Here is a 26,778-nt window from a genome sequence, read left to right on the forward strand (position 1 = left end):
TGTCACCTTAATACAGAGAGACCATTTTTATGTATTTTTCTTTCTTTTTATATAAAGCTTTCTTTTTTAGACCTGTTGGAGTTTTTCTTTAGTGGGGAACTCCAGGGAATTGAGTCTGTGCTCACCAGGGAATTGGTGGGAGGAAGAAGTCAGGGGGAAATCTGTGTGTGTTCGATTTACTAGCCTGACTTTGCATTCCCTCTGGGTGAGGGGGGAAGAGAGATTAGCTCTCGGTACTTCTGTTTTCCAAGGCTGGAAACGGGGAGGGTGGAATCCCTCTGTTTAGATTCACGGAACTTGCTTCTGTGTATCTCTCCAGGAACACCTGGAGGGGGGAAGGGAAAAGGTTTATTTCCCTTTGTTGTGAGACTCAAGGGATTTGGGTCTTGGGGTCACCAGGGAAGGTTTTTGGGGGGACCAGAGTGCCCCAAAACACTCTAATTTTTTGGGTGGTGGCAGCTTTACCAGGTCCAAGCTGGTAACTAAGCTTGGAGGTTTTCATGCTAACCCCCATATTTTGGACGCTAAGGTCCAAATCTGGGACTAGGTTATGACATGTGCCAAATTACCTTTAGAGATGGCTCAGCACTTTTGAGAACAGAGCCTTTTATGGGGTTCAACTGAAGGCAATTACATGCCATGAAATACTATAAATTAAACGAGATTTTATCATGTAAGTAATTATTTATTGAGCTGAGAATCCATAGAAGGTAAACAGATGTTTATAATATCATACAGTAAGCATTTCCAGGGTTTAATAAAAATGATTGTCACTCACCGTGCTTCACAAAAAATTTCTTTTAATGAATAAATAATTTGATGAAATCAAAAAATATTTACAATATAGACAAATGAAAAAAGCTTTGGATATATTAATATGAGCATCCTGTATTTTGCATGTTCTAACTGTATTTCTATCAAGACTGACTCTGAAATGATACAAACTGGACAGAAACTGCAACTCAACCAAGTTAATGGGGTTTGTTACATGTGTATCCATTAGTTCAAATAAGCTACATATGCTTCATCTAATATGCAAGTGTTAGAATACAAATATAACTAAAATCATATATTATCAGAATGTTAGACAGCATTCTCCACAAAACAGAAATGTACACTATGCTGTGACAATAACAGAGGATCACAGGCAACAAAATATAACAGAAAAATACAAATTCCTTCATAAGAATATAATTGTGCTCTTTAATTTACCAGATGACTATGCTGCTCTACCAAGTTGATGGTTTTGCATAAATGCAGCATCCAACAACCACCATGTGTTTGTGTGTGTGTTTGTATGTGTGTCAAGCAGCGGCATTACAGTGGAAATTGGGCAGTGCAAGCAGTTTTTATAAACACTTTCTCCAGCTCTTAAAAAGAGCCAATTATACAAAGCAATAGAAGCATAACACTGAGAAGTCTTCATCTCATATACGCAAATATCATGAAATAATTTGCTTTGTTTGTGGTGGAGAGACGAGCTTTCTCACTGCTGTTTGTGCGATCACCCAGAATTCAAGTATTCCAAAGCCACTTCATAGCAGAATTTGTACTGATCCTGAAAAATCAACAGAAACAACCCCCCACAAAGTCATTCACAGAAGAAATTTAATTAAGGACTTTAGTATTTCAGTTCTATTAAAATTATTTACTATCAGACATGGTCAGTGTGAATGAGTTTGCAAAATCAATTTGTATTTAGATAAGAAAAGCTTCACACTATTAATTCAATAGTACATACAGTAACTGACATTGCTGATCATACTATAACAATTTAGTTACGCAAACATGCCTATAATGGGAAATTTGGAAACCAGTAAGCAAACTGTCTTGTAAACCTTTAGTAACTCGTCAAAAATCTCATACACAGTAGATATTGGAATTCCTTTGTGGTAAAATTTATGTTAAAATAGGCCTGGTTTCTACTGTTTTCCAGCTGATAAGTTTTATTTTATTTTTGTCTATGAACTCACTCAGTTTCTTTATTACTGTTCCTCTACACCTAATTTAAAATCCCCACAAGTCCACACTCCAGTTATTTTTCCTCTCACACTGAAGCACATACATGAGGTATTGAGTTTTACTGCCACATAAGGAGTATTTTCAGCTACCAAACTGTCTCTGCACACAGGCCTGTGCTTATAGTGGAACTAGGGGAGCAACCCAGCACAATCCCTGAAGAAGCACCCTGGTGCAGGAGTGGCGAGTTATATGGGCCCGTGGTGCCCATGCTACAGGAATATTCAGGACCCAGGGGCCTGGCTCCACCAATGTTCGGGGTTGAGTGTCTCCCCCAGCCCTGCCTGCCGCCCCTGCGCGGCTCACCCGGAGCGTCTCCTGGCCCCACCTGCCACCCCCGGGGAATTTAAAAGGGCCGCGGGCCCCAGCTGCTGCCACCACCACCAGCCATGCAGCGGGGTTAAGGTGGCTTCCTGCCTGGCCTCACTCCGCGCCGCTCCCGGAAGTGGCTGGAATGGCCCTAGGCCCCAGGAAGTGGGGAGTGTGTCCGTCCTGAGCTACAACTCCGCAGGTTCCATTGGCTGGGAACTGTGGCCAATAGCTGTGTGGGCGGTGCCTGCAGGCAGTGGCACACAGAGACTTCCTGAGCAACCCCGCCCAGGAGCTGCTGCCAGAGGGATGTGCAGGTCACTTTCTGGAGCTACTTGAGGTAAGAGCTGTGCCCCTCCCCCTTCCCGCACCCCAACCGCCTGCCCCAGCCCAGAGCCCGCACCATGCACCAAAACTCCCTCCCAGAGCCTTAGGCAGGTGTGTGTGTGTGTGAGGACTTGGACCCATTCTGGGCACCACCAAAAATTGTACAAACCTGCCACCCCTGCCCTGGTGAGCAAATGGTGTGTGCATGTCACAGAGGTGGAGGAAGAGACAGGACTACTTTGCACTTTCCCTTTGCATCTCCAGGGACACAGGGGGACTGCAAGGGCCTGGCTCTTATACCTCCTGCTGGCTGCTCATCCACATATGGGTGAGGCACATTCTAGTCTTCTGAGTACTTGTACAAGGTGTGGTAGGTAGTTCTGAGGGTTCTGTGTTTTGTCTTCATTTCCTCTCTGTTTCTGCTAGCTTTATTTTGTAAAATTATAAACATTTAAATGTAACAAAAAGCTGATAAGAACATGGCTGTTATTCCATTAAATCTAAGTGTAAGCTGCTCTGATTTCCAAAAATTAAGGTTCAGTGTATTGCCAACTAGATATCATTTTCTGTCAATGGAGTAAGCACTGCCTCTATCATGTACACTAAGCAATAAAGTATGACAGCTCATGTGCTGCTGCATAGTAATAATGACATAGCTAGCTGGCTGACAGCACTCAGCCTTTACCTTTCTGCTGAACACCACAAGTAGGTAGGATATCATTATACTTCAGCAATAGTCTTCTTTTGCCTGAAGAAAATATTTGAGGGGATTCTGTCTATTGTCCACTCAAGTCACATGTTTATTGAGAAAAGCATGTACCTGAATGATTCCAATAGCTACTTTTGATGTAGAATAGAAGAAGAAGAAAAAACGCCAACAGCAATTGTTTAAAACAAAGAGATGCATTTTCCTAGTGTCTTCATTTTGCAGCTGCCACTTTAAAAGTTAAGGAACAAAGTTGTTTGGACTTAAACCACCACGACTGTGAGTGAGTGTACTGAAGGTTTTAAGATCCTGCAGGGTCCTGTGGTGTATCTGGATCTCTTTTGAATGAGGAAAAAAACCCAGAAATATGGGGTAATTTATATCTTTACTAGTTTTACTGCATATGTGTAGGTGACTAAATCACAGTCATGTTATCATTATGGAACACACATTGGGACAATGATCAACCAGCCAGCCACTCTCATTTTTTCCAAGCTCATTTTATAGTGGTTTACTGATTCAGCGGAATAACTGGCATTTCCCGTAAATGCAAGCCCTAGATAACCGCCTTTTAGAATAGACACTATTATTCCCCCATGCTCACTGCTGTGTCTCCTTTGCACATTTTACTATTTGTTTGATGATAAATATTAAAACCCTTTTTATGTTACCTAGCTTCAGAGAGGCATATTTATATGGAGCACATATTGGTAGACCTGGTAATGTTTATTATGAAATTCTTTGACATGCTTCAGTAAAGATACCTACTGCTAAATGTTACATGTATATTAGAACTATAGAATTTCATGAATTTTCTGTTAGATGAATGTGTCACTCAGATTTTTGCACCCCCAGGAAACTGGAAAGGTTCAATGCAATTAGGAGATGAACCTGTAAATGTGTACCACAAAGAGTATTCTTAATCCAGTGAGAAAATGTGCGTAATATTTACACAACAATCCTGGAACTCCTCTCATGAAACACTGTAGCACTAACAATCCTGTGCATTTATAGATTTGATATCCTTTGAAGAAAGGCAATCACTTTACATAGGTGGGTAAGCGTTAATATCCTTATTTTACAGATGGGGAAACTGAGAAAAGGAACTTTTTCACTCCTTAAGGGTCACAAAGCGAATGGTCAGTGGCCACATCAGGAAGAGAACCCAGAACTCCTGACACTAAATCACTGCTTTTCACCACTACACAATGCTACTCCTCATGCACATTTTCAAACCAACTCATTTGAATTGTTGCCATTTATTAAACGATATCCTCCTGTAGAACAGGGCTGCCTGGGGGAGGAGGGGGCAAGTGAGGCAATTTGCCCCAGGCGGGGCCCCAGTGAGAATATAGTATTCTATAGTATTGCAACTTTTTTGTCTGGAAGGGGTCCCCAAAATTGCTTTGCCCCAGACCCCCTGAATCCTCTGGGCAGCCCTGCTGTAGAGCACTGGACTGGGACTCAGGAGACTGTGGATCTACTCCTGGCTCTGCCACGGCCTTCTGGGTCACCTTGAGCAAGGCACTTCACCATACTGTGTCTCAGTTTTCTCATGTGTAAAAGGGAGCTAATGAAGCTGACCCCTCTAAAGCGCTCTGAGATGGACTGATGAAAAGCACTGTAGAAGACATCAGCATTATTGTTATTATACATATTTGTTTGGTATCTGAGAAAAACATTTGCTATTTGGTAAAAATAAAATAAAATAAAAAAAGTGTGGAGACCAATGGCAGGGTGGGGGTGGGGGTAAATTCTCTGGCTGGGAAATCTGCTCCTGAAGACTCATTCCAAACTGCGATTTTTAGCTAGCATTTTCTACAACTGTATATTACCACCCCATTTTATTTTTATTCCTGTGAAATAAATGAATCAGACATCACCGAGATCTATGAATTTATCTGCAGATGATGCATGGGAGAGACACGTGGGGTCACATGTCCCCACAGATTTCTGCCAGGGTGGGAGTTGGGCTGAGCACAGCTGTAGGGGACGTGCTGGGGAAAGGCACCAACACCATGCGCTCCCACTGAGCTCTGCTAGGTGGCTCCTGGAACAGGGAAGTGACATTAGGCTAGCACAGTGGTTCCCAAACTGGGGTATGTGAACCCCTGGGGGTTCGCGAAATGTTCCAGGGGGTTCTCGGGGAAAAATTCCCTAGTGGCAGACAAAGCTGTCCCTAGAGACCCCGGGCAGCACAGGGCCAGCAGCCTAGAGCCCCTAGACTTCCAAGAGCTAAGCAGATCAAAGCAAACATATCTATCACACTGAGGAGATTTAAACTTCAAGACTCATAAGAAATAGAAATGGAGGTGGATCTTTTTTGCTGTTTTTAAAATTAAATAGGCAGCTTGTATTGTTTTTAAAATTATTATGAAGAAGTTTAAGCTTTGTTGTAACGTGCATTGTTTGCCTGTACTGCTCAAGACCTGAATGCTTGTGTAGGAGGAACTCTTTGAGTTGGCTTCTCAAATACCTTCACGCTGTTTTGCATCTGATACTCCTTGATGAAACATAGGAGCCTTGTCTTATAACAGGCTTATTCAAAGTGATATGAGCTACTAAAGTGAGATCTTGGAAGAGTGTTGCCATTTTCATAATGTAATAAAATATTGTAATTATAAATAATAATAAGTGTGTAATAGGCATGTTATAAAAATAAATTTTATATTTCCAAGATCATTGCTTTTATAATTTATACTCAGGTAAAGGAGAAAATCCCTGGAAATATTCATTTTTAGGAGGGGATTCATGAGACTTGACATTTTAGTGAAAGGGGTTCACAGGTTGTTAAAGTTTGGGAACTTCTAGGCTGGCCAGTGGAGCCTGCCTGGGGTGTGTGCCAGGCTACAGAAGGGAGCTTGGGGCAATGAGGTGGGGAGGCAGCAGGGGCAGTGAGGGGATGAGTGTGTGGGGAGCCCAGGGCAGGCAGTGGGGGCCAGGGCAATGGGGGATGGGTGGGAAGCCTGGGGAGGTAGTGGGAATCAGGGGTGATGGGGCTCAGAGAAGCGGCAGGGGCAGGGGGAACTAGTGAGGGGGCTGGGGAAGAGGCAGTGGGGTCAAGGGGAATGGGGAGGTAGGTGGGAGCTCAGTAATGGTCCAAACCGAAGCCACTCACAAGAGTGTTGAGATTTGGAGCTCTGAACTGGCCCAATTATAAAAATAAACCTGAGCTGTGAAGTTGAAATCTGGACCTAGATCTGATCTTCCTCGTGTTTCTGAGTGGTTTGGATTTTGTATCTTAATTTTGGATCCATCTCTAGTTACAAGTGAACTGTAAAGAGAAAATGGAATTGCAGGCAAGCTCAGAAACATGATGTGAATGTCCCTGCTAACTGGGCTGGGCATAGGAGATTTGATCACAGAAATCTGTTTAAATTTACTTTCCAAACATTCTTTCAAACTACTGTCTGCCTGCCATGAAATCTGTTTTTCCAGGTTTGCTAATGATGCCCCATAGTCACCATTCTATAGTACTATAGATACCAGAAGAGTCAGATGCCAGGAGAGACATCATAGCCACCAGGAGGGTTAGCATAAGATTTCTGGTACTTGTGATGCCCAAGACAGCCAATGTCTCCTTGTAAACCCAGAAGAGAGAGCAGATTCAAATGAAGAGGGAAAATAATTTTATAAGGTTAAATTAGAACTGATTCCTGACATAATTATTGGGTGCTGATTGGTTTGAAAATATCTCTGTTCTTCAAACTGATATAACACACCAGTGCACTCCAGAGCTTCTTCATGTGTAGCTCTCTTTTAGCACAATCTTCATCAGCTATTACATAGTATCGTAAAATATGAATGTCAAAAGTAGCTCTAGAAATCAAAACTCTTTTGTCTCTTGAGTACCTGCCCTGAACCCCGCTGCATACCACCAGAACGTTTAAATTGTGCCCCTGCCCCCCACAATCAGCAATTAGCAGTCACCTCTGACTTAAACTCACAGAGACCTGAAAACAGCAGTCATGCCAGGTACAAATCCACATCTATATGGACTGTGTGGAAAAGTAGGACATTTTTCTTTACATTCAGCAATAAAAAATTAGGAGTGTCCTGAGAGTTCTAAACTGAGGGACAGGAGCCAAATGAATGGCCCGCTCCCAACATCATGAAAGCTGGAAGGTCCCTCACTTCCACATGACTGACTGTCTTACATTGCTACCTTGTTTCCTCATAGTGGCAGCCTCAAACTCCCTGCTCATCTCATGCTGCTGGCAAGGTGCTGGTTCACCTCAGGACCCAGCTAGATGTCTCCTTCTTACTGGTGCCTGGGCTGAGGGAGGGACAGGAATTCACAGCAGTGGAGGTGGGGCACCTTGATAGGTCTAAGGAGAAAGGGTTTCTTCAAAAGAAAGGCGGGACATACTGGAACTTGCTGCAGCCAAAAATATGGACCTGGTCCTACCTCATAGAAGGAAGAAATGGTCCCTCTTCCTAGCACATCACCCCTAAGTAGCTTGACCAACCCACTAGCATTCACTGTTCCTCAAAGTGTTCAACACGTGAGGCCAGACTGGGAGCGGAGATCTCTCCTAAGAGTAGAGGGGTGGAGGGTGTCACAGTTTTCTGTGGGCTCTTCCTGCCTCTTCCTTGGGTTTTTGGGGTAGAAAAGATGCCCAAACTAGGGTGACCAGACAGCAAGTATGAAAAATCGGGACAGGGATAGGGGGTAATAGGAGCCTATATAAGAAAAAGACCCAAAAATCATGACTTTCCTTATAAAATCAGGACATTTGGTCACCCCAGCCTGAACACAGTTCAGTCTCAATTAACCAATTCCCTCTTGTCCAGAATTCACATTGTTAACTCATACTGGGTTATGATTCCTGAAGTTATACAAATACTGCATCTGTCATTGAAGCCAATCTGCTTTCAAAAAGCCAGTCTCTAAAAGCAGTGCTTTTAAGGCACCCCACCAGAAAGTACAGTGGCACTGTCCCCCTTAATTCAATATCCTGTTTCTACATAGGTTTTGAAGGTCCTGAGAGCATCACATTTGAATTGGGTGGAACTGTACATCCTTCTCCCAATACAGAACTATAAAGCAGAACATAACAGCCTGCTGATTTAAGCTGGCCTACAGCTCTTGTGTCATAGCTGCTAGTGTTTCTGCAATTCTACATCTAAAAGATTCAATAAAACACTCTATAAGAAAATAATTGCACATGGCCCCTTGTTTCTGAACTCCTTTAATCTCTCTATGAGGTAGAGCAACCGTAATTAAATGCAATATTCTGGATGTCAAACTGAAATTCACGGCTTTGATAAATATTAGGCGATTAAGCTATTTATAAAACATATAATTTGAAAATCTGGCATTTCATTTTACATTATTATTATTTCTGCTGTGCGATGACTACTCTCCACATGGATCTCATTGCTAGAAGGGCAAATTAATAAAGATGTTCTGTTGAAAGTTTTAAACTATTTCAAAAATTGAAATGAACAGAGACAAAGTCTCCTTGGGAAGAAAGCAGTGTAAAAATACTCTTACAAGTGAAATGATTTCATTATTTCCTTTGAAAACAACTTGCATGCTTTCTCAACAACTCCCACTGAAAATCTTGGAAATCTCCCCAAGTTTTATGATAAAAGGAAACATTTTCTATTTAGTGGTTCAGTTAAAAAAGCTCATACCAGAAGGTCCACCATGTTAGGCTTATTATTTCTCAGTGTCTTCACAGCATGGAATACATCAACTGCCCTCTGGTGCCGAAGCATTTCACAAACAATGCTGATTGCACAAAATGTCCCACTGCGGCCACCTCCATTTCTACAATAAAAGTGATAAAATGGCTCCATTACTCATGACTGTATGTTACTAGTTCTCATACTGTGTCTGAATGTTCTACGAGACATGCGATCCAAATAGTGGTGAACCAATGGCTATTAATGCCTCTGAACTCTAAGAAGGATGTAATTTCTAATTAAAGTGAATAGGCTGAATTATCCAACATGTATGCTACAGAATCCATCAGCTTGGAAGCCTGAGGGTAACAGAATGTTTCAATTTTGCACTAGTCTTTTCTATTAATTCATAAATCTGAAGAACAAAGTAACTATCTGGAAAACAGAATTGAGACAGAGGGGCCTGATTCTCATTCACACTAGCTCCATTCCCTTGCTCTGGCAGTGCAAAGGAGTCTTAAAGTGCGGTAAATTACATTTCTGTTCAGTTTGAGGTCCCATTACACTTACATAGCAACCTTAGTGTAATGAGACTCAGAAATGAGAAAACATTAAACAGATTTTGGAATTTGCTTTTGAGCTGGTTACAAGTTTTTCTATTCTAGGTTATGGTGCCTTATTTCTGGACTCAAAGGTTCCCAGGTAACAGTAAAAGCCTTGCCCAAGTTGTCGTATAATTCGTATTGATAGCTGTACTCTTAACATAGCCATTAGGTGGTGCTGCAATATCCCACTACATTTTACCTGTACCTTGTGACATTAGGTACAAGCACTACATTCACTGCGTGGGAAGGAGTGCTTTTACAACTGTATGTTCTCTCATCATTCATAGTTTCAGAAGATGAGAACCCACACTGACTTGCTGACTAGAAGCCAGGCATAAATGTTCATAGACATGATCAAATATAGTATTTAATAGTGCTTTATATTCAGCTATTTTTAATCTTCAAGAGAATCTCTTTCTGGAAACCCTATTATTTCTACAGCTATTCTAATCAGAGTACTTCATTGGAAATAATAAACCTTAATAATTACCGAAGTGCAGACTAGTTAGCTAGCGGGTCTTTCAAACCAGCACTCTCAAATGGTTGATTTTCAAAGGAAGCTACGAAATCGCACATCTGTCACATCCAAGCAGTATGGAAAAGAATGCTCTCTGCTGCCAAAACATTGGCTGATATTGTGGGACTCTGAGAATTTTCATTAAACTAAAGTCATTTAAAAGGATTATGTCAGAGCCTTTTTCTTTTCTCTGCTGCCTGGAAGTGACGCGTGCATGATGTGGTACAACTATTTAATATCATCAGCAACAATAGCAATAACAGTAATTTGCACTTCAAAAGGGCCTTTCAGCTGAGGATCTCAAAACATTAATTAGTTAAACCACACAATACTCCTTTGATGTCAGTATCATTATCCCCATTCTACAGACGGGGAAACTAAAGCACAAAAAAATTGAGTGACTTGTGCAAGGTCAGTGTTTAAGTGGGCAATAGTAGTAAACTTGCAGTTTTCATCTGTAGTTACTAATTTGTATTACATATAAACAGAAAGGTCAGAAAGTTATTTTCTAATTTAGGTCCCAATTCATGAAAGTACTTAAGAGTTAGCATAATTCCATCACTAATCAGGGCAGAACTTCAACCAATGCTCAATTGAACAGGAATGCTTTCCTGAACTGCAGCCTCAATTAATGAGAACTCAGCCCTCTGTGGGAGCTGAGGAAAAACAGCACATGGCAGGTTCTAAGTCCTAAGAGAGGAATAGTGGGCAGATTAAGAACTTGTACCTCCGCATGGAGCAGTGTAAACTTGAGGCCCTCGTGCACGTATACAAGGTCCTCAAGCAAGAGGCATTCAGATTTCTCCCAGAGAACATGAATGGAAACCCCAACTTCCCACAAATGATAAACCTTCATGAGCTTCCACTGTTTTTCAATGAGGCGCTGTGTAATTCAATTCCAAATTATGGGATAAATTACTAGGATGCCTCTTACCTTCATGCAAATCCTTTGAAACTCGAAGTACAGTAAATATTCATACTACTCCCTTGCTTTCCTACCTTCAAATACTTACAAACAATGTACGACTGTACGTCCTTCTCCTCCATTGTATTCTTCCTGCCATTTCTCCACCTGACGTATTTGTTTCAAGAAAGAACGTTTGGACACTGGAGTATCTCTGTACATGGGCCATCCCAGGAACTGAAACTGTTGCACCATTCGATACCCATCTTGGGGCTGCAAAGAGCCGAACAACAAGCAAGAAAAAAGCAAAGGCATTATTTACCCTATACTCAAATGGCATACAATTTAAACATTCTCATCAAAGTTGGTATAGGACATCATTGCTTACAAATTACTAAAGTAACTTCAACTGCCCTTAAGAGTCATGGCTTTTAATCTCCAACAGCACAAGATGTTTTAAACAGCAGGATATACAAAGAGACTAGAGCAGAACAATGGTACAGCTGCAAGAGTCAAGTAAATGATGATTTAATATTGTAGTAGTCACTTGATAGCAAAGTGAAAGTCACAATACAATTTCAATTATAACCTCTGGTTTTTCACATGCTCATAATTTTCAGCTTTTTGGAAGAAACTTCCCATGTTCCTCTCATTTTAAAAAGAAAGTTTGAGCAAAATCTTTCAAGCCATTTTGAGGAAAGCAGCAGTGAAAAAAATAAACTTCTGTTTAAAAAAAAAATCAAAGTGCACTTTATTAACTGGGCTATGCTCAAACTCTTTAGAGAAATAGTTCTGAAGAGTGGCTTTGCTATATTAATTAATGCATGGAACAAAAATCCAGAAGTGTTTACATGACAATGTTGTTGTTATTGCTGTTACACAGTAGTAATAGAGAGGGTATCAGATTAACGCGAGAAGGGACTACAGCAGAGCTGAGGCAAAGTAAATTTTGATTGTCATAGAATCATAGAAGTATAGAACTGTAAGGGACATCCATAGGTCATCAAGTCCAGTCCCCTGTACTCAAGGCTTATATGGGATGTGCCTGCTTTCTGTCAAAATTTAGAACCTATTGCCCCCCGGGCCGGTCCCTTCCCTCTGACTGCCCCTCCCCTCACAATAGGATTAATATTGATCAGTGATTATTAAATCAAACATCCTATTAACATTTCATGGGTTTTCAGATTTTACTCATCAAAAATCACTGGGGACTTCAAGGCCCTAGAAATATGAAAGAATGGGGAGTGAAGGCTTGTTCACTGGTTCCCTGGACTGGAAAGTAGGGCCCCAGGTACCTCTTTGTCTCTTTCCTCTCTTGTTGGGGGAGCAGGTCACAGGACTTGTCTTTGCTTGTTCTGGGGAGGACTGGTCCTCAGTGCAATCCATGACCTCACAGACTGACTAGGGAGTGCTGCCCATTCTTTCAATGTCTCCTCAGTTTTGGGAGGAGGTGCCAGTCCATTTCACTGGGTCCTCTCTGCCTGGATGGGATGGAATGCCTGATCTTCTTCATGGTCTCTCTCAACCTGGCTTACGTGGATGTCTGCTGGCTTCAGGAGGTATGTGTGCAATACATAATCACACCACATTAGTATCTTTATAAAGTGCTCACTTCTTTGAAATGCACCTATATTAAAAGGTGCACTTAAAGGAGTGTGCACTTCATAGAGATCCTGGTACAGTACTTACAAGAAACAAGTCTATCTCTCAAAGAAGTGGGTATTGGTGCATTTAGTTTTTTTTTCTTTATTTAAAGCGCCAGGACATTCAGTGCAGACTATGATAAGGCTGCACTCTTCAAGTATAAGTGTAAAAAAATGCAGATGTCAAAGGCCTCCATTTTCAAAAATGACCTAGTGAGTTTTGGGGGCCCAACTTGAGACACGTCAAAAGAACCTATTTTTCAGGGTTTGGTGCTCAGTGCTTTCTGGCAATTACATCCCTTTAAGATGTTTCAAGTTGGGAACTTCAAAGTTAAGGTACCCCAAATCACAACTCATTTTTGAAAATTTAGGTCATGATTCTTGTATCAAAGTAAAGTTGCTCATAAAGCCTTTGGTTTTTATTTTTTGTTACATTTATTCAATAAATTAACACAATGTATTTTAAAACATAAACAGAATTATACGCACAACAAAATACGCAATGTGGGCTAACTGCTGTAACAACATTAATTTCTGCAAATCCTGCTTAACAGTACAAGCTTAATGCTGTATTCTTCTCATGTGAATGTAATAGACATAAAAAGGCATATGGTAGAAAAATGTCTTTATTCTGATTACATGTACATGGCCTTATTCTGATTCTATGTATGAACCATATACACCACTACCTCGATATAACGCCACCTGATATAACATGAATTTGGATATAACACGGTAAAGCAGTGCTCCGGGGGGGACGACTGCGCACTCTGGTGGATCAAAGCAAGTTCAATATAACACCATTTCACCTATAATGCAGTAAGATTTTTTGGCTCCCAAGGACAGCGTTATATCAAGGTAGAGGTGTATATATAAGCTTGTTCTCAAACAGACTTCAGAGTGTGAGGTGCTACAACCCAGGAAACTACAACCCAGGAAACTACAGACCAGTTAGTTTAACTTCTGTGCCAGGGAAGATAATGGAGCAGGTAATCAAAGAAATCATCTGCAAACACTTGGAAGGTGGTAAGGTGATAGGGAATAGCCAGCATGGATTTGTAAAGAACAAATCGTGTCAAACTAATCTGATAGCGTTCTTTGATAGGATAACGAGCCTTGTGGATAAGGGAGAAGCGGTGGATGTGATATACCTAGACTTTAGTAAGGCATTTGATACAGTCTCGCATGATATTCTTATAGATAAGCTAGGAAAGTACAATTTAGATGGGGCTACTATAAGGTGGGTGCATAACTGGCTGGATAACTGTACTCAGAGAGTAGTTGTTAATGGCTCCCAATCCTGCTGGAAAGGTATAACAAGTGGGGTTCCGCAGGGGTCTGTTTTGGGACCGGTTCTGTTCAATATCTTCATCAACAATTTAGATGTTGGCATAGAAAGTACGCTTATTAAGTTTGCAGATGATACCAAACTGGGAGGGATTGCAACTGCTTTGGAGGACAGGGTCAAAATTCAAAATGATCTGGACAAGTTGGAGAAATGGTCTGAGGTAAACAGGATGAAGTTCAATAAAGATAAATGCAAAGTGCTCCACTTAGGAAGGAACAATCAGTTTCACACATACAGAATGGGAAGAGACTGTCTAGGAAGGAGTATGGCAGAAAGAGATCTAGGGGTCATAGTGGACCACAAGCTTAATATGAGTCAACAGTGTGATACTGTTGCAAAAAAAGCAAACATGATTCTGGGATGCATTAACAGGTGTGTTGTAAACAAGACACGAGAAGTCATTCTTCCGCTTTACTCTGCACTGGTTAGGCCTCAACTGGAGTATTGTGTCCAGTTCTGGGCACCGCATTTCAAGAAAGATGTGGAGAAATTGGAGAGGGTCCAGAGAAGAGCAACAAGAATGATTAAAGGTCTTGAGAACATGACCTATGAAGGAAGGCTGAAGGAATTGGGTTTGTTTAGTTTGGAAAAGAGAAGACTGAGAGGGGACATGATAGCAGTTTTCAGGTATCTAAAAGGGTGTCATCAGGAGGAGGGAGAAAACTTGTTCACCTTGGCCTCCGATGATAGAACAAGAAGCAATGGGCTTAAACTGCAGCAAGGGAGATTTAGGTTGGACATTAGGAAAAAGTTCCTAACTGTCAGGGTAGTTAAACACTGGAACAGATTGCCTAGGGAAGTTGTGGAATCTCCATCGCTGGAGATATTTAAGAGTAGGTTAGATAAATGTCTATCAGGGATGGTCTAGGCAGTATTTGGTCCTGCCATGAGGGCAGGGGACTGGACTCGATGACCTCTCGAGGTCCCTTCCAGTCCTAGAGTCTATGAGTCTATGAGTGCTTTTGCATGTTTAACCTTTACTTTTATAACCTCAGTAAGGTTTGTCCATTACCTTCAATTTTACTAAGTTATACACATTTTATTTTATTAATATATAGTCCTGATTAAAACTAACTGGATATTTGAAAGAAAGATTTCTTAGTTAACGTTTCCCCCCATCAATCCAAATTATTAAGTTTAAAAAAAGAGAGAAACTGAATAAGGTTCTTACTCTTGCTGCATTATAAATTCGGAATATCCGGCTGATTATGTCTTCTTCTAAATCAGCTGATACAAATTCCACCTGAATGGGACCATGTCGATGCACCCCATTTTCTGGCCAGTACTGGGGACACAACTAGAGGAGATCAACATCACAGGCAAGCACAGTTATTTATAAGAACATTGATATCTTGTAACATCCCTGGAGAATGCATTTTTATTGTCTTTGAATATGGATCATTTCATTTATATTTTTGTCTTTTTAAAGTATTACAAAAATTCTCAAACACATTATTATAAAATTGTAGTTTCCCAATCTCTGAGCCAGTTTTTTCAGTATTTCAACTTTACTTTTGCAGAACAAATTTAACCAAATAAATTCTTAAGAGACTGAACCTCATATGGCTCATTGCTGTATTCTTAACTCTTTGGTGTTTGGAGTTACACATTTTTGACACTCAACATCAATTCAACATTCAGATATGATTGGATGTGGGGATGCTGTTGAAGAACATCACATTTAGAGTGCGCTGCGAGCACAGGACCAAAGGTCTGAAATCTTAAAGTGTTCTAAGTGTGTTGATACCAGTTCATAACGACAGCAGAATGTGTTATTGCTGTTATCAAGGTATAGCTTTTCTCAAAACTCCAGTGCCTAAATTCTGTTCTCAGTTTATCTCCAGACCAGTGAACTGGCTAAAATCAGCATTGCTTGAAATTTTCAGTGACCAGTCAGTCTTACATTTGTGAATGCCACTTTGCAGTAGAAAACGTGAACTCACTTATGTCCAGAAATACGTTAGTGGTGGATACCTAGAGATCACGGAAGAATATTAATATGTATTTTGAACAATTTAAGTGTCCAATAAAAAAATTATGGCTTAATCCTGAAATGAATCACCTGACACTTGGTCTTCTACCCCTAATACTTTAAAGATTAATTCAACACTTTGATGGGGATTCTCAGAATTACCCTCTATATAGTATGTTCACTTTCTGGGATATTTAGGTTTGCAGTGCTGTTGTGGCTGTGTTGGTCCCAGGACATTAGAAAGACAAGGGGGATGAGGTGATATATTTTATTGGACCAACTTCTGTTGGGGAAAGAGACAAGTTTTCAAGCTTACTGAAGAAGAGCTTTGTATAAGTTCAAAAGATTTTCTTTCACCAACAGAAATTGGTCCAATAAAAGATATTACCTCACCTACCAGGGATAGCTATAGCAGTTCGTGGCCAGGCATGCAGCAAAATTAAGTATGCAAATGAGCAAACTTATGCTTGCTTGCAGGAGCATTGATCACATATTTTAAAGCTTCATTTTATTCAAAAAAGTAGCAGTGGTCTTCATTCTGCTGTACTACTGCTGGTGATCCACAGCTGAGCTGACAAATCAGACATGCTACAGCTGTTGTTTTGCACTTCTTATAACACTCATCCCTCAACAGAGCCACTCACAAATTACTGCATTTTAGGAAAATGTGGCCATTTAAAACAGAGTAAAAATAGGACAAAGTCTGATTTGCATATCAGTTCAATTTAACAAATTAAAAACAAAAAAATCCAATTAGGAAAATGTATTTTCTTTTTTAAAACACTCTACATTCACAGCTCACACTGATGAGCAAATTACTTTTAGACTCTGCTCTGAATCTTAATCATGTTTTCATTATGAAATACACTTATATGTATTGTGTAACAAAATACAATGAATACAGATAGCTAATGTAGATTTCCAACATGCTGCACAACTCACTGTAGGTCCTCCATTACGTAGTAATACCAATCCAATGGCTTTTTGAAAAATACTTAAATATCATATAAAAGCTAAGATGTTTGGCACAGCAGTTGTAGAAAACCATGATTTTCAAGTATGTAGGACATTTGGGTTGAGGGGTTTTTTGTGAATGTGAGGGGCTGGCTGTATGTGATGGTATCAACTTTTTTAGGGTAGATGCTTTTAGGGTTTGATTTCTCAGGAAAGTAAGAAATTCTTCCTAAACTGTAGTGTATATATACAGCAGCTGCAGATCCACATGGCTAGAATGTAGCAGCCATGGCCATTCATAAAATGGACTTTCTTGAATGGTTCCTTGCAAATCTTCGTTTGACAAGAGTCAGTATGGGAAAATTTAGGCTTCTTAAATCTCTCCAAATTCCATCTTCCAACTTCATTTGTGGTCGGCCTCATGTCTACTTGTTTCGACCTCAGCTCTACAAACCTTCTATAAAAGCATACCTTCTTCGGCCTGCTGGACATGACCCCACCACAGTTGCTCTCAACTGGGGCAAGACTGCAACTTCCTGGGATCATCTAAATATCTCTTCATTTGTGACAAAACCATCTCAACATATGTTAAGAATGTGCCGTAACGTTTGCAACTAAAAACTATTTATTTTCCTTTCTTATGTTTTATTTAGTGGCCATGATTCTGCCCCACGTAGCAGGGTTGTCATCACAAACATGTTGAACACTCGTATCTTAGATGTCACAGAGACATCCTGCCACACAGAGGCCTTTGGAGATTCTGAAATGCCACCGATGCAAGATCAATTTGACATGTGAATTCTTTGGTTGTAGAACCTCCTGCTGCAACCAGCTACCCAGATAGGTCAAACTATTCACCCACTCAATGTCATTGCCATCTACATGCAGCATCAGTAGGCCAGTCACTTCCATTTTACAGCAAGCATGCATAGCTTTGGTTTTTTATCCATTCATCTTAAGTCCCATAGATTTTGAAATTTTTTGTAGCTCTTCCAGCATTAGCTGTAGTTGGTCAGTAGTCATTTCAAGTACAGAAATATTATCTGCATACTCAAGATTCTAAATTTTGAAACTCCTACTTGGGCTTCAATCAGTTTTGGATTGGAAGAGGGGCTGTATCCTCTCTTTTCTTCCAAAAGGGAGAGTGATTAGTTTGTTCAGATTACAGGGGAATAATGCTCCTGTCAGTGTCAGGGAAGGTGTTTATGACCATACTGCTGAACAGACTTGAAATTGTGCCTTAAACCAAAAATGACAGATAACTAGTGTGGTTTCCGTACTGGTCAATTTACAATCTCTGCTATATATGCTCTGTGAAATGTTACTGAAAAACGATTAGGGCAACAAAAGACAGTTAATGTCATGTTTATAGACTTTGTAGCTGGTTTTGACTCAGAGCACCAATCACCGCTGTGAATAATGATACACCAGTATTGGGTGCCTGAGGACTTAATGTTCCTTCCTAGTGGACAAACTACCATGGTATGTTTAGCTATGTGAGGGTCAATGGCTGTTCTACAGACTGGTTTTCAGCAGAATCAGGAGTGTACCAGGATTGCTTCCTCTTACCTATGTTATTTAATGTTCTAACAAAGCATCTGATATAGTGTATTACATTAATATGCAAATACTTATTATGGAAATAAATACGTAATGTGACAAAGTTCCTCCTCTACCTTGGTGGGTCCTGCACTTATTGGTAGATTTGCTCACCTCAGTGATCTTCCCCACAGTCTGGGTCAACTTCTCCTGTGTCTGATCAGGAGTTGGGAGGTTTCGGGGGAACCCGGGCCCGCCCTTTACTCCGGGTTCTAGCCCAGGGCCCTGTGGATTGCAGTTGTCTATAGTGCTTCCTGTAACAGCTGCATGACAGCTACAACTCCCTGGGCTACTTCCCCATGGCCTCCTCCAAACACCTTCTTTCTCCTCACCACAGGACCTTCCTCCTGGTGTCTGATAATGCTTGTACTCCTTAGTCCTCCAGCAGCACACCCTCTCACTCTCAGCTTCTTGTGCCTCTTGCTCCCAGCTCCTCACACACACTTCCTCTCCTCTGGCTCCCCCTTGCCTGACTGGAGTGAGCTCCTTTTTAAACCCAGATGCCCTGATTAGCCTGCTTTGATTGGCTGCAGGTGTTCTAATCAGCCTATCTGCCTTAATTGGTTCTAGCAGGTTCCTGATTAGTCTAGTGCAGCCCCTGCTCTGGTCACTCAGGGAACAGAAAACTACTCACCCAGTGACCAGTATATTTGCCCTCTACCAGACTCCTGTAGCCCACTGGCCTGGGTCTGCCACAGTAAATAATGATTATCATGATAATTAGTAATAAAGCTGAAAGACAACGCATGGTTTTCAATAAACTGCACCCTCTTTTCCCTTCTTTTTGCTTTTTGAGTTTTGAGATGTATTCCTAATGAAAAGCTTGTCACTTACATTGGAGAAAAAAGTTTAATGAATTGCAAAGGTAGGTGTTATTACCTGATTCATTATATATCCCAAAAGCTTTTAATAGTGAGTAAGGCCAATAAATGCCTAAAATAGGCAAACACTATTCTACATTCAAGACACAGCCTACAAATTAAAAAACTCGGTGCAGCAGTTACTAAAAGGCTGACTCCCCAGAGTGTTTCCTCATTCATGCTGAAAATAACCTCAGACTCATGAATAAAAGTTTTGTCTTTAATTTCTAGACCAGGTAAGAGTGGTTAGGGATTCAGAAGTTTAGTATTTAAGACAGTGTTTGGAATTTATAGGCACTTTTTTGAAAGCCCAGGTTGAAAACTTTTATGTTTTTTAAAACAAAAACAATGTTAACATGAAATAAAAGTGAGCATTTTTCTGTGTATGACTTAAACTTTCTTAAGAAAAAAGATTCTTGAACACATCAGAAATAAATATCACATGCAGCATATTACAACACATGAAATTTTGGCCTTATTTTAACCAAATACCAAAGCATTTTAGAACATTTATAGAGTAGTGTCCTGTTCACTACATTGCTCCCATTTAATGCTGTTGTTAAAAGGTAAAGTCAGTGCTTAAGAAAGTTGCAATATCAGAAGCCCAGAAAAGCTCAAGTTCTCCACTTTTTAAAAGAACAGATATATCTTTCTAGCAAACAATGAGCAGCTATATTATAAGTTAACTAAAAATGCCCCATACATTTGCCTCATCCCTGTTCTGGAGAGACCCCCGCAAGGAGAAAAGATAATCCAGTCTCCATTCCTGTTTAGTTCTTGTCCTCTCCACTGAGGCTGACACTTACAGATCAAATTTGTGCCAAATGTAATGCTGATTTTTGTGATGGGAATGACTGACCACAGACTGATTTCAGGCAAGCAACATGGGAAAGCTGTGAATTTCTGTTCACTTTTGGCCACTACGAACTTGTTTTAAATTCTGAGCCAATTCCTAGAATTGAAAGGTTCTACATCCTATTACCAATTCCCAAGGAGTTAGGGGTATGTGTGTGCATTTACAATACGGTGGACCAACTTATGGCGGCCTCATTCATTCCTCCCTCCTTCCTCTTTGCTTATCCTCGAGCTATGAATCAATTTTCTAGTGTTTGTGAATGATATTTTATAAACCTAATTATGTCCTAATGCTGTTTCAAAGCACACATGTATTACCTAAACACAAGCATTACTCTGTGAAGTACATTGATTGGAGCAGTTTCTAGGACTTACTTGTGCTGGATCCACATCATTCAGCATAACGATTGATGTGCAATGGTAGTCTAGGACCAGCCTCCAGAAATCTTTGACGGTGTTTGGTAAAGGATGCTGGGTAACTATAAAAGCGGAGGGTTGCTTATAGCTCTGCAAAACAATAGCAACAGATGATAAAATGAAAGTGATAAGAGAAGAAATCCATCCAGCAAAATGTCAGTAATGGCCCCAAACCCTAGGAAAATAAATATTATTCTTATTTTGAAGATTACTCACACAGTGTTTTCAGATCTTCCCTGAGATGTTTGCGTGCAATCTAATAAACTGTAAATTTACATCTGGAGGCAAAATGGCTTTAACAGATCATATTTGTAAAAATTTTATGCCATGGACATACAGAAGGGGAAAAAAAAAAGATTCTTGCTTCCAGTGTAGCACCCATAACATGTTGGGGAGCAGATTTGTTTTGAGTTGTTGACAGATGTAGCACGATGCAGGATTCAAAATTTCACCCCTCTTATTCAAAGCACATACAGTTCCATCAGGGGAGTTAATGAGGAGCCATGGGTTATGGTCCTTTAAGTACACTGATGACACCCAGTTCTGCATTTCCATCTCAACTGATACAACGGGAGAAGACAGCAACTGAGCACCTGGCCCACTGGCTGGTAGAGACTGGGGTACAAGAAAGAGCAAACCACCTGCTCCTGGCCTCTAATGTAGGAACTATTCTGGGGAGTACATAGTGCACCAATGATTCTGGGGAAATGGATCAGCCCCCAGGTGACCAGACCAGTCAGCACAGTTTATAAGAGTCCCGATGCTGCTCTAAGAGGCTTGCCGGGAGATGGAGTTGCTGAACCAAGCATGGACCGCCTCCAAGATTAGGAGGATGGAAAAGTAGCAGAAAGCCCCCTAACTCTCCTGCCCTGGAGCACCAAGCATGGCTCAGGTACATCTGAGGATCCAGCACAACAATTTGATATCAAAGGTAAACAGTTCATAATAAGATAAGTAGCTGCAAAAGCTAATACTAAGGAATCCTCTTTTTTGATCAGTACTTATTTACAAAACAAAATAATATTGACCTCTCTATGATGGGACGTGGTATAACGGCAAGACAGGAGATATTATAATCTGAGATTTGCCACTGGCTTCCTGTGTGACCCAGGACACTGTGTGAACCTAGACAAGCCATTTAAGCTTTTGTTGCATGTTTCCCTATTCATATAAACAAAGATAACAACACCTAGCTTTGAGCCTTATCTAATGTTAGTAAAATGCTTTGAGATCTTGGATGGAAAGTCCTATATGGGTACAAACTATTATTATTACTGAAGCTTTACTTTTCAGAAAGAATATTTGAAATGTGTTCATTCTTTCCTAAACACTACTTTCTTGTTGTATGTGTGTGTGTCACAATTTTAATTACTCCAGTTCTAAAATGTCAGAGATATACTACAAATCTCTAGAGAGTGTAAAACACAGTTAAGAGTCTTTTTACTGATATCCCATTAGCACTATTAAAATTACCATAACTGCATTTAAAAATATTCATTTTTTCATCATCCGAACAGGAAATGTTCATTCAGACAGATATAAATAGAACAACTGAAGTAATGTCTTGCGTGCTATCTGTGCTGACAGGCAATTATTTTTTCTGTTAATTACTGCGTAAATTAAAGGAAAGGGAACTAAAATACTGCTGCAAACTCTATTATCCCATTTAGCTGCCTTGGTGACTTAATAGGTAACTCTTTTTCTCTTAGGCCAAATGGTTAAAAATTCAAGAGCTAGAGAGAAATGCAGACATTTTTAATTTGTCAGTACTCCCTGGCTGGCTTTCTCTGTGTGGTTTTGGAACCTTGGCTGTGACATAACATATGAGGGATCCTAAATGTACTCAGAGGTTTAAAGATTTTATGTCATTTTTTGAAAGGGAAGTGGAAGGATCTGAGTGCTCTGGTGCTGACTGTGCTTCCCAGGATTTTCCAGTTTGGAGTTTATTCCTGCTTTATTATTGATGACATAATTGGACTTACATCCATCAGTGCGGCGTTAATGTAGTTACTGCTCTCCCCATCTATTGTTATGAGGAAAGGCAGGCATCTATCTGGAGGCAGAACATCCATACAGCGGTTCTTTTCATGATTACGGGGCAAAAGTGCTATACTGCAATCTTCTACACGCAGTGTTGGAGTCACCATGTTTAGAGTCTATGAAAAAGAATAAACAATACACGAGCAAGGTTAGCTCATCAGTGAATGAATCCTAAAATAGTTAAATAATAGAACTGCAAATCAACCTGGGCTACAGTTTCAAAAAGAATTTACAAATGTAAAAAAAAAAACATAAGAAAAACAAACGAATGAACAAACAGCTGGGATCAGAAGCTAAAACCTTGGATTGCTGAACATGAGCACATCTGAAGGAAGATCCTGAAAGATAGTTGCAGGGTTACCCGTATTCTGGAGAAAGGATCATGGAGGGAAACCACATAAGATTCCAACCTCTGTTTATGAGGAAAGAGAGAACTTTACAACTGCCCTATATCTATATCTTTATTATTTTACATATTTCAACAGAAATGTGTGACATATTATTGCCCTGTTTTGTAGTTCTTCTCTCTTAGGCCTGATCCAAACCCCACTGAAATCAAAGGAAGGTCTCCATTGACTTCAGTGGGCATGGGATGAGGAGCCATATTGTATGTATCCACGTTGCGCTGTCCATGACTTACCCTAAATTCTTCTTTGATCTGACTTGAGTTAGTCTGAGGATCCAGTTTATTCATTTCATAGTACACAGACCTAACTTGAGAAGCTGGAATAGAAGTATCTCCACAAAGACAGGCTTCCAGTATTGCATCGTGGATAAATACGTACTGCTCCTGGTAAAGCAATCAACACAATTACTGACTTAGAGGGAGCACACCTCAAGTATTAGTGCTCAAGTAAACAGTAAATAATCTATAAAGCTCCCATTAACATCAATGTACACTGAGTAGAGCCTGTAGGGAGCAAAAGTAGTTCATGAAATATACTATTATATACAGAAAAAGCTGTGTAAGGGTTGGGCCCAATCAGTTATGATAAATAAGCCAACCGACCAGTACACCAGAAAAAACCCAAATGGTTTTTACAGTGGCCTCATCTTGCATTTTTCTTTTTGCACAGCTCCACGGGCACTTCTGCTCATAAATGGGACCCAAAGTGGTGGATCGTAGCTCTGACTAAACAATATCCCCCAAACTATCTTTTTAAAAGCATTTAACACCCCAAAAATCAGAATCCGATCAGGTACCACCCATATGCTTGTTTGTTTAAATATGGAATGGCTTCGCTGTTCCTCACTGCACCATATGAGGTATTTTCCATGTGTTGTGGCAGGTAGCATATGTTATAAAGAGCAGTACTTTCACTGAAAATGATACAGTAACAGTCAAAGAAAGATGCCAATACCTCAGTTTGCACCATGTTAACTCTTCGAGATCGAAGCTCCCTGACACAGTTGTATATATCTACGACACCTTCTCTTTCTGCCATATCTAGCATGATGTCAATGACAATGAAGCATCCGGTTCTACCAGCACCAGCGCTAAAATCAAAGAGCACAGTCCATGCTGTATGAATTCTTAGAAAATATAAGGTTTTGAGTCTGATTCTGCAAGTGCTTCAGGTGTGGGATACCTACTGACGTCAACAAGAGTTCTGTGTACGGGGGTTTGCAAAACTTAGGCTCGATTTTGCCATTTTTTCTTAAGTTTTTACCTAGTACTTTATTATGAGTAGCTCTTATGGCTTCAATTACTTATGGAGTGATTACACAACGTAGTGGGGGAGGAATGAGGCCCAGAGTCTTAGTGGGAAAACGGAAAGCATACATTTTCATCCTGTTTACCTGCAGTGTACAACCAGTGGGCCGGCATTAGGTGGGCTCTTAGACTTCACCTGCCGTACAAATCCCAGCAGTCCTGTTGCATGATATGGTACGCCATGGTCTGGCCAGCCTGTGAAGTGAAACTGCCTGATTTCTCGGATTTCATGAGCACCTCTCTGTCCAGAATCAAATAAACAAGAAGAAGAAGAAGAAGAAAAAAAAAATGTAGAAATGAAAATGGGGAAGAAATTAGGAGAGAGACTTTGTTTGAACATGAATTTAACAACTTAGGCCTGGCTTAAAAAAGAACTACTGGAGTTCTTTAAAAGGCAAGATGAGGTGTGGATTTTAAACTGGATTCAAAACCTTAGCATAAAATAGGTTGGTTTAATACTAACCTGCTCAGGTGCTTCTGAAAATCCCACTAAATGCCCACCTGCATCTTTAGGCACCTAAACAGTTTTAACAATTTAGTGCTAAGGGAGTAAATTAACAACAAAGCCAGGAACAGAAATCATGTGGCAAACTCCCATTGACTTCAGTGATGTCAGGATTTCACCCTAGAATTTCTGATGTTCATTTCTCTCATTCCTTGTTCCTAGGGAAGCCACCCAGTAGTAGCAGCACCTGTGTGTGCTCCTCCAATCACAAAGGTTGCAGTTTGGGTGGCCCTTATGTGGGCAGCACTGGAGATGGGAAGAAGGCTCTTTACTTCCCCTCCACTGCTCAGCCACCTAAGGGCTAACCACCACTTAGCCCTTAATAATTTAACAACTGTAGTAAATGCATATCGTGACATACCTACAGAGGGCCTATTGGAATTGTATTTGCCAAGAAACCAAATGCTACTGTCATTTAAAATATCAACCTGTACGGCATCTAGTTAAGTAGATGGATTTTATTAAATCTATTTTTTCCTCTGTAAAATTGCAGCCCTGTGTATTTGCCAGTATAACATAGTCTTTTACAAACCTATACACCAGAGGCCACCATATACATTTCAAAAGCAAACAATATTGTGACAAGGGGTGTCATCTGGTATTCTGTGTTTCTTCTTCTTAAGGCTATATTTCTCTGTCTTGAACTACTTTGCATATAAAAGGCCTAACTCTATTTGCATGGTAATGAAGTAGTATAAAATTGTTGTTTAGCTTTATTAATAATATGCAAGAACCAGGGCAGGGATTTCCAACACTTAGGAAATCTGCATCTCAAAGGGGCTGTTGGAAACAAGCAATGTGTCAGAGCGCCCATTCCTGTTCCCCCTTACGCTAATAGCAAAACCTTAATTGTCTTCAATGGGAGTGGGAGCAAGATCAAGATCAGAGAGACAGAGACCTGGAAATTAAGGAGAATGGATCATTTTGAGAGATTACCTAATGTTCATGTATGTTTGCAACAGGAACAAGCAATGGTTAAGAAAATATATCCAAATTTGAATGTGTTCTGTTTTAGGCTATGTCTTCACTGGGAAAAAGATGTGTTTTTAAACTATGTTCAAACCCTAATGTAGACATGGCAATATTTTTACACACATTAACAGGGAGGCTGATACTCTATCACCTAATATGTTAAAATATAATTTGCCCTGTCTACACAAGGATTTTATATTTGTTAGTCAACATACCACCTAAATTGCACCTTCAAAATTTAAGTGTACATCCATTACACATGCAAAACCTCCATTTGCACATGCAGAATAGGTAGTTGTACATGTGATTGCCTGTCTGCAAGCACATTTACTTGTCTGGCAAGTGCAAATGACAATGTACCTTCAAAATGTGAGCTGTATACACCCAATGGATTCACACTTAAATATTTCAAGTGTAATTTTTGTCTACCATTTGTGATAGTGTTCCACTATTTTAGACAGGATTTTGCATATAGCTTATTGCTATAATGAGTTATTTTTATTGTATCTACAAAGACCCATTTTCATCTCTCTGTAGCCTCCCTACTGAGTTTTATACCCAAAACAGAATCACAACTGTGTGAATCATGAAAGCATATGCTCAGCTTGGAAAGACAATATTTTTCACCTTTTCTTTGAAATCAAAGGGATGAAAAGTCTGTCATATTATAAACTGTCCCTAGACTGTTAATAATTTAGGCTTTGCTCCTGAAACACTTACTCAGCTGCTTGCTGTTACACATGACTAGTCCCATTGACTAGAAGTTCCTGAAAAACTACTCATATGCACAAAGTTAAGCATATATGAAAGTGTTTGCAGGATCAGGGCTTAAATCTCTTTAAGTCTTAAATTACACAGGAGCAGGATTACAACCATCACAC

The 26,778-nt window shown here is 40.2% G+C and overlaps 1 protein-coding gene across 1 annotated transcript in view; it reads right to left on the bottom strand.

Moving 5' to 3' along the window:
- Positions 1-783: 783 nt before the first annotated feature.
- Positions 784-26,778, bottom strand: part of PTPRM (protein tyrosine phosphatase receptor type M) — a 719,823-nt gene continuing 693,828 nt past the window's right edge. The window contains 9 exon segments of the mRNA XM_030552787.1: positions 784-1,558; positions 9,002-9,137; positions 11,128-11,291; positions 15,181-15,306; positions 20,625-20,756; positions 22,649-22,822; positions 23,347-23,496; positions 24,068-24,203; positions 24,507-24,661. Coding sequence (XP_030408647.1) covers positions 1,505-1,558; positions 9,002-9,137; positions 11,128-11,291; positions 15,181-15,306; positions 20,625-20,756; positions 22,649-22,822; positions 23,347-23,496; positions 24,068-24,203; positions 24,507-24,661 — 1,227 coding nt within the window. The 3' untranslated portion in view covers positions 784-1,504.

Source organism: Gopherus evgoodei, chromosome 2 (genome assembly GCF_007399415.2).
Source record: "Gopherus evgoodei ecotype Sinaloan lineage chromosome 2, rGopEvg1_v1.p, whole genome shotgun sequence".
Classification (NCBI taxonomy): domain Eukaryota; kingdom Metazoa; phylum Chordata; order Testudines; family Testudinidae; genus Gopherus; species Gopherus evgoodei.